This window comes from Myiozetetes cayanensis, unplaced genomic scaffold (genome assembly GCF_022539395.1).
Source record: "Myiozetetes cayanensis isolate MyiCay16 unplaced genomic scaffold, myiCay2020 scf375, whole genome shotgun sequence".
NCBI lineage: Eukaryota > Metazoa > Chordata > Aves > Passeriformes > Tyrannidae > Myiozetetes > Myiozetetes cayanensis.
In genome coordinates, this window is record NW_026087604.1 from 1 (window position 1) to 9,024 (window position 9,024).

Here is a 9,024-nt window from a genome sequence, read left to right on the forward strand (position 1 = left end):
CATGATTCAGCCAGCAGAACAGAGTTCCTGTTGTGGAGGACTTTTTTGTTGTTTCTCCCCCTCCTCTCTCTCCCCTTTCCCAGTGTGTGTGGAGGGAGGGAAACCCATTTTCAGTTTCTCCAACACACCTTGGAGGATGTTACACACACGTGGCAATGACCAGTGATTCCACAGTGCCGCCTGCCGACCAGCATAAAGAGCTGCAGGCTCTGACTTTCCAGTGATCCAATGGCACCATCTGGTGACTGGCACAGGACGCTACAAGCTCTGCATCTCTGGTGATCCAACAGTGTCCCCTGTTGACTGTGGGAGAGCCCAGCTGGTTCTGGGGTCTCTGTAAGCTGAGGAATCGAAGATGGAACATCTACACCTGGCAAGATGTCAGCCACAGACAGAAAGGACTGTGACACAGAATGTGTTTCCTGTCAAGAATGCTGAGTCATTGCATTCAGACATGTGTGGATGTATGTCCAATGGTGGGTTATTTATGTTACTAACAAACCAATGGTGTGTGTACATGTGTCACCAAAAACTGTATAAAGTATCTGCACAGCTGTAATAAAGAATCCTGGTCCCAGTATCAAAAAACCGTGTCGCTTCCACCTCTACTGCAACATATGGTGACCACAACACGATTGCGAAGGAAAAGAGAAGAGACAAGATGATTTTGAAGCAAACAAAGAATTGCTTGGAGTGCGCATCGGCGGGATTTCCCGGGAAGCTGCTGCCAGGAGGACCAGATGGCCACTGGCCCCCCTGATCCTTTTCACCACTTCTCGACTCGAGAGATCGTACACCGCTGAGCTCTCCCTTTTGCTGTTGCTGAGGCTTTTTTTGCTGCTAAGTTATCGAGCACGTAACCCCACAGGCAGCACGTCCAGCCCCTGTCCCGCTTCACTCGACTCCACTCCGCTGCCAGCTTTTCCCACAGTGCAGCCCCGCTCCAGGCCAGAGCGTTCGTCATCTCACTCTGCTTTGCAGCTGCAGCCCTACGGAAACTGCGTAGCTTCGTGCGCAAACTGCGTGGCTGAGTACGCAACCAGCGTGTTGCTGTACACAAGCTGCACAGCTCCCGCTCCTGACATCGCAGCTCTGCGCAGCACACCAGCCCACTCTGTGCCCAGTTCACACCCCTGGCTGTGTGTGCAACAGCTAAGAACACACCTTGAACATTCCCTGACTCAGCAGTGCCGTCCGTTCCAAGTGGCCCCGGCTCTGTTGCTCCCACAGCCACCTGGCAGGCAAACTGCTGAGTGAGCCCTGTTTGCCCCTCCCCCCACTCAACTTGGACTGTTGCGAAACATTCTGTATCCGGGCAACCGCTGCTTGTCAGCTCTTGGTTGCTGAAGGCAGCATTCCAGCTATCGTTCAGCTTCCCTTTTTCTTTGCTCTGCTTGTAACTCACGTAAGTAACTCCTGAAGCAATCTGGAGATATTTTCATCCCTGTGAGGACGGGGAGGCAGTTGCCGATTGCTGCCTGGGGGTGGATTCCAGGTGTAGCATTTGAGAGCAGTGGTAAAGGTGCAAAAGGGGGCTGGCCCCATAATTAGACACCTGGTTTAAGGCAAAGCTACCTAGAAAAATGGGTTCCACACTTAGCAAGCGTGGAATCAAGTTAGATGCCCTGCTCCTACAAAAGATGCTTAAATGGAGCAGAGACCAGGGATTCCAGGTGACTTCTGAAGTTGCTTTCAGTGTGTCTGTGTGGGATGAATCGGGCTAATGTTTGTTCGAAAGTTCCACACATGGTGACAAGGGAGCCATGGAGTTATTAACTTCCTGGCACCTGCTTTTTGAAACACTGAAAGACTTTAACAAGTCAAAACTACCAGAAATAATTCGTAAAAAAAAAAAAAAAAAAAAAAGGATGAATACCTTCCTGTTCAGCTGAATTTTGAGGAGTAGTATTCTTATCCTCCAACAGACCGCTCTCTACCTGCCTGTTGCACATGCACAAGTTACATAAGCAACTCATTCATGGACATTCAGCAATGAGCAGAAGAAGGTATGGACATTCAGCAATGAGACGAAGGAATACCATTCCTGTAGACTGATAAAAGAAGGACTGTTGGGGTTGATTCTTTGCCTATGTGTGTAGTTGTATTGTATTATTGATATTGCCATGTCTCTAATGCATGGGCCCTGCATCGGATGATGCTGGCATTTTCTATAATACAAAAGAGGGGGAATTGTAGGGGAACCCAGCTGGTTCTGGGGTCTCTGTAATCTGAGGAATCGAAGATGGAATGTCTACACCTGGCAAGATGTCAGCCACGGACAGAAAGGACTGTGACACAGAATGGATTTCCTGTCAAGAATGCTGAGTCATTGCATTTAGACATGCATGGCTGTATGTCCAATGGTGGGTTATTTATGTTATTAATAAACCAGTGGTGTGTGTACATGTGTCACCAAAAACTGTATAAAGTAGCTGCACAGCTGTAATAAAGAATCCTGATCCTGGTATCAAAAAGCCGTGTTACTTCCACCTCTACTGCGACAGTTGACTGTGGTTAGAATTGCACCAAAGGCCACAAACTGAACTGTTTACTTTTTTTCCTTTGCTTGTTTATTGGTTTGTTTTGAAGGGGATTATTTGTGGGTTTGGTTGTTTTACTTGTTTTCTTTTGTTGTTTCTGCCAATACACATAAATCTTTAAATAAAGGGCTGTTATTTTTTCCTTTTTCCACAATTTTTTTCCCCTCAATCGGAGCCTCTTAATTTTGGATTTACAATTGCTTAGAGGGAGGAGTTTGGGTCTTCCTCATAACTCATCCTCATCAAAACACCTGTGCCTCATTTAAACTGAGACACCTGCCTGAGAGATCCAGTTCCTGGGGGTGAAGTGGCAAGATGGATGTCATCAGATCACAACAGAAGTCATCAATAAGATCACAACAATGGCTCCACTGACCAGCAAGAAGGAAACACAAGCTTTTCTGGATTTCTGGAGAATGCATATCCCCGAGTACAGCCAGATCATAAGCCCTCTCTATCTGGTAACCCGCAAGAAGAATGATTTCCAGTGGGGTCCTGAACAACAGCAAGCATTTGAACAGATTAAACAGGAGATTGCCCATGCTGTAGCCCTTGGGCCAGTTAGGACAGGACCAGATGTGAAGAATGTGCTCTACTCTGCATCTGGGGATAAGGGCCTCTCCTGGAGCCTCTGGCAGAAGGTACCTGGAGAGACCCGAGGCCGCCCACTTGGATTCTGGAGCCAAAGCTACAGAGGGTCAGAAGCCAATTACACTCCAACAGAAAAAGCAGCTTATGAGGGAGTACAAGCTACCTCAGAGGTGATTGGCACAGAAGAACAGCTCCTCCTGGCACCTCGGCTGCCAGTGTTGAGTTGGAAGGCGCCCTCTACACATCCTACCACTGACACTACATGGAGTAAGTGGATCACTCTGATCACGCAACGCGCCCGCATTGGAAACCCAAATCGCCCTGGGATCCTAGAAATCATCACAAACTGGCCGGAAGGTGAGATTTTTGGTTTAGTAGATGAAAAAGAAGGAGAGCAGGTGGTACAGGCTGAGGAAGCCCCACCATATAATCAACTACCAGAAGAAACACGCTATGTCCTTTTTACTGATGGTTCCTGCCGCATTGTAGGGATGAAACGTAAATGGAAAGCAGCTGTATGGAGTCCCACACGACAAGTTGCAGAAGCTATGGAAGGAGAGGGTGAATCAAGCCAATTCGCAGAGCTCAAAGCTGTCCAGTTGGCACTGGACATTGCTGAACGAGAGAAGTGGCCAAAACTTTACCTCTACACGGACTCATGGATGGTGGCCAATGCCCTGTGGGGGTGGTTGGACAGATGGAAGAAGGCCAATTGGAAACGTAGGGGAAAACCCATCTGGGCCGCTGATATATGGCAAGACATCGCTACCCGGGTAGAGAAGCTGATTGTGAGGGTCCACCATGTAAATGCCCATGTGTCCAAAAACCGAACTGATGAGGAACATGGCAACAATGAACAGGCAGACTAATGACTGAATGAATTACGAATTCCTGGCTTAGTGGACAGAAATCACTTTATTCCCCATCATGCAGAGTTTTTATATCATTCACTTCCCACTGGGAGTGGTTGGGCAAATCAAGGTAGAACACAGTTGCATGCCACACATCAATGACTCTCACAGGCCGGCCTGTCACACACACACACACACACACACACACACACACACACACAAAACTTGGAGTTTCAAGTTACCCTTTTTACACCCCCTCATGGTGAAATTGCAAACTGGAGAACTCTGAGCTCTCCCTGGGCAGTAAATCATAGCTTAGAGAAAGCAACACAAGGTCATCTGAACATTCCTCAGGTCTTTCTCATGCTGGCTGCTACACAGACTGAGTTGCACAAGTCAAGGTGTCACAGGTGGATCTGGACTGACAGCACAAGGGAGAGTTGTTCTTAGCGTAATGGGCCCATGATGCCTCTGGCCATTGGGGCAGAGGTGGGCACGAGACCGAGGGGTGGATCTAACCATGGATGCTATCTCTCAGGTTATCCATGACTGTTAGACATGTGCTGCCATTAAACAGGCCAAGAGACTGAAACCCCTGTGGTATGGTGGACGATGGAATAAATACAGATATGGGGAGGATTGGCAGGTTGATTATATCACACCGCCACAGACCCGTCAAGGTAAGCACTATGTGCTCACCATGGTGGAAGCCACCACTGGATGGCTGGAGACGCATCCGGTGCCCCACGCCACTGCCAGAAATACCATCCTGGGCCTCGAAAAACAGGTCCTGTGGTGGCACGGCACCCCAGAGCGGATTGAGTCAGATAATGGGACACACTTCAAAAATAGTTTAGTTACCACCTGGGCGAAAGAGCATGGTATTGAGTGGGTCTATCACATACCATACCATGCAGCAGCTGCCGGGAAGGTTGAACGGTGCAATGGACTGTTGAAGACTACCCTGAAGGTGTTGGGTCCAGGGACTTTCAGGCACTGGGATCAGCACCTAGTGAAGGCTACATGGTTAGTCAACACTAGAGGCTCCGTCAATGGAGCCGGCCCTGCCCAATCAGAGTCCTTTCACACAGTAGATGGGGACAAGGTCCCAGTAATTCACTTAAGAGGTATGTTAGGTAAAACAGTTTGGATTTAATCCTGCCTCGAACAAAGGTAAACCTATTCGTGTCATTGTTTTTGCTCAAGGATCAGGTAGCATGTGGTGGGTAATGCTGGAAGATGGAGAAACCCAGTGTATACGTCAAGGGGACCTCATTTTTGGGCGAATTTCCCATAACACTGTGTCTGTATTTGCATGTAAATATTTGTAATATGTATATAGCTGGGGTAATGTATGTATGTTTATGGTTGGAGAGTTTGAATCTGATATAGCATGTTAGTATGGGAAAAAATTCAGGGGTGGATAATGTCATAGGTTTGAAAAGAGATATTAGAATTTTTTCCCTATTGTCCCGTGTTTCCTGTTCCCCCTCCCCCCCATCTGTTTCTTCTGAGATGGGGGGAGCCATGGAGGAGGTGGGGGACAGAGCAAAGCTGCATGTGCTGGGCAGTGCGGGGGGAAGGGGGGGAGGTTCCTTGGGAGAACAGTTGCCAGGCGGCACGGCTGGGGAGTCTTTTGTTTGGAGGGTTTTTTTTTTGTTTTTGTTGGCTGACTGGACAGAGCGGTCAGCCTGGTTTCAGCCGACTCCTTTTCTTTTCCTGAGAGGAATGACCGAGAGAGACCGACCAATCTCAGAGTGAGGTATTGTGCCTTTGGTACTGCCTGCGGGAAAAAAGACTCTTTCATTGCTGGCTGTGAAGCCATCGGCTACTGACTGCTGCGGGCACACATGGCTGCGAGCAGCTGTTGCACTGCTGGGACAGTCCTGCCTTCCCCCCTCCTTTCCCCCGATGCCAAAACAGCACAGAGAACTGCTCAAAGATGAATTTTTATCTTTAAGCAGCAAGGTATTTATTTTGAACAACGTTGGGGAACTAAATGGACAAACTACCTCTGAAGTATTCAGTGAAAGGTAATTTATACAGTTTTCGTGAGAGGTTACAACATTTTTACATACATATTAATTTGATTTCAACATCTAATCTTCATATTCATAATAGGCAGGGTTTAGGCAGAGCTTGAGGCGGAGTCTTCTAGAATGGTCTTTTTGGGGAAACTTTTAGTGGTCCTTCTGGGTCCTCAGCCTCAGTTTTGAGTCCCTTTAATCATCTTCCTCGCTTGAACTTTTCAACTTTCTTTTTTCAACGACCTAGTTTCTGGAGCTTGCAAAATCTCCTGACCCATGGCCTTCTTATCCCCCTCAAATGCCCACCTTATCTTTATTTATGACTGCTGGGCTGCTCAAAGAACATCCCCTCTATCTCTTACTTCAGTACAGTCAGCAGAACAGAACAAGCTGTTTTCAACATGACCAGAGCATCTTTGACAGAGCATGGTACCAAACTCCATCTTAGCTAATCCTTAAAAACCATATTCTGTTTCACCCCCCTGCCCCGAGTTGGTGCAGGTTTCTCCCCCACACCTAGGGAATTAGGACTTTATTTTGTTTCTTCTGAAAGTTTTTGATTGCACCATTTGTTGTTTATTCAGATTTTGTTAATATAAAGCTGTTATTTTCCTTTCCCCCGGCAGATGGAGCTCGTTAGCCCTTAAAGGCAACCCACCTACGTCCTGAGGACCTCGCTGCCACCGTCCAAGCTCGCTTGGCCCCGGCAGATGAACCTTAGGATTAAAGGGTGGGCTCAGTTCCGCGCACACTGTGTCTCACCTAAAAAATCCAATGCGCAGGCTGGAAGGTGGAAAGACCTTCCCTGGATCTTCACTCGCGAACACTGGCCATTATTTATTTATTATTTTCCTTTTCCACACTTCCACCTGAAGTTTCTCAATTTCTAATTTGTAATCTTTTTAAACTAAGACAATACTTGTGTGTGGTAACTTTTTTCCTATTTCTTCTCCATGTAGCAAATATAGAGCACCTGGTGTATGCCTTCACCTGAGGTTTAAATTGGACATCAAAGGCAATTGTCGTCCTGAATGTGGAAGTAACTGCACTGCACCTGGGAACCTTACCAGATTTGTTGCTGACAAGCTACCTCCTATCTCAACACAATGCACACTGTTCCAAGTTTGACAGCCTGTGCTGCTTCAACATGACTGCTGAGTCAGCTGCATTGAGAAAAACATTTGGAATCGACAGGACTTCATACATCAACTAAGGCAACCTATCAGTGTTGCCTTGATAGCTGAGTGGTTTAATTCCCTGACAGGAGGACTGGGACATTTACCTTAGAGCATTAAATGTTTATTCCTTTTTTCTATATTCTCCTTTAAGTGCCTTTGCAATTTACCCTGTCCTACACTTCTGGCTCCAGAAGCAGTGGTCTCTTGAGCAAGGCAGTGAAATGTGGAAAGGAAAGAGTTAAAAGCAGAAGAATGGCGAGGAGAATGGTAGATTCACTCAAGTGACCTTGCAGCTAGGTGCGGCGGATAAAAAAGATGCTCACTCCGTCGGTTGGCAGGCAATAGGCACTTTATTAACAGCAGGCTTAGTTTTATAGTATTTTCTTCTGTCCACGCGTATACATGCTATAATTCATTGGTCAGGTGTTCCTGTTCACATGCTGTAGTTCATCTTTTGATAGGTGGTTGGTGTCCTTTAGCGTGCTTGCAAATCTCAAAACAAAACCTGTTATTTTCTGCAGTTCTTCCTCCTTTTCTGCTCTCCCACCTTCCTGGTGTTTACATTCTTTTACAAGCTCACAGCTGTAACTGATCAAATTCAAGTCTTAAGCTGTCTACAGCCCAGCCGTTTCCCACAGCTAGGAATGCCAAGGCCTGGAGAATAACAGTATGGGGAAACCCCATATAGTATGCCTACTGCTGTTTATCCTCTGTCTGTTTTGAGAAGTAGAATTTCTGTGTAGAGATAACATAGGTGTTTGGAGAGACTTGGAGGCACTCTCGCAGACATGCTTGAGCTCCTTGTTTTGGGAGAGAGAAGGTCAAAGTTCAGAGATCCTAAAAAGCACAGGGGAGATCACAGCATGGTGTGCAGGCCCTTGACAAATTGGTGCAAAGAGCAGGCCCACCGCACACTAGCATGGACTAGGCCTAGCAGTGCCTGTGTTCCTGCTTATGTGTCTCTGCCTAGGTGTTGCTTTGGTATCCTCTGATTAGCAAGGTGTATTGGGTCTGGCTGAGCTGGAGTTCATTTCCCCATAGTAGCCCTCACAGTGCTGTGCTTTGCACTGGTTGCTAGAAGGGTGTTGATAACACACCAGTGTTTTGGCTACTGCTGAGCACAACATCCACACTGTAACATTCCTTCCCTAAGTGAGGGCAAGATCCTGGGACGGGACACAGCCAGGACAGCTGGCCCAAACTGACCAAAGGGATATTCTATACCATGTGTTGTTAGCTCAGATATAAAAGCTAAGGCAAGGAGCAGGAAGGCAGGCATTCATTGTCTCCAATGGCTGCCTGTTGAGGAACCATTACATGTGCTGAAGCCCTGCTTCTCAAGAGTGACCAACCATTGCTGCTCAGGGGAAATAGAGAATAAACCATGCTATCTTTTGCTTTGCTTCACTTTTGTGCCCACAAGCTTCTGCTTTGCCTTTGCTTTAAATAAACTGCCTTATCTGAACCCACGAGTTGTTTTTCCACCTTACTCTCTCCCCTGTCCAGTTGGGAAGGGGAGTGACAGAGCGGCTGGGTGGGCACCTGGCATCCAACCAAAGTCAACCCACCACACAAGGTAATGAAATAAATTTACTCTTTGCATTTCAGCTGTTGTTTTGTGGTTGTTTCAGCTTCCTGCCTGTGTCAACTCACACAGTCACTAAAGAAAAAACAAACTAACTGATGAAACTGAGAACTGGAGCTTCAAACTCACTTTCTGCTTCATTTCTTCTATCCATCCCTGTCTCTGGCTTCATTGTATTCTACAAGCTCATGCAAGATATCAACTGTCCTTTCATTCACTTCATATTGTGGAATAGGCTGATTCCCATATATT

General features: G+C 46.9%; 1 protein-coding gene across 7 annotated transcripts; it reads left to right on the forward strand.

The window, feature by feature from the left end:
* Positions 1-6: 6 nt before the first annotated feature.
* LOC126646700 (uncharacterized) lies at positions 7-8,794 on the forward strand. 7 transcript variants are annotated; one of them, XM_050328186.1, is made up of 4 exons: positions 7-4,662; positions 5,709-6,015; positions 6,636-6,739; positions 6,969-8,794. In XM_050328186.1, the coding sequence occupies exon 1, from the start codon at positions 2,903-2,905 to the stop codon at positions 3,998-4,000; it is 1,098 nt and encodes a 365-aa protein (XP_050184143.1). In that variant the 5' UTR covers positions 7-2,902; the 3' UTR covers positions 4,001-4,662; positions 5,709-6,015; positions 6,636-6,739; positions 6,969-8,794. The 7 variants fall into 7 exon arrangements, with proteins under 7 accessions (XP_050184143.1, XP_050184141.1, XP_050184142.1 ...); XM_050328184.1 differs by having other exon boundaries at positions 5,709-6,739; XM_050328185.1 differs by having other exon boundaries at positions 6,636-8,794.
* The last annotated feature ends 230 nt before the right edge of the window (positions 8,795-9,024 follow it).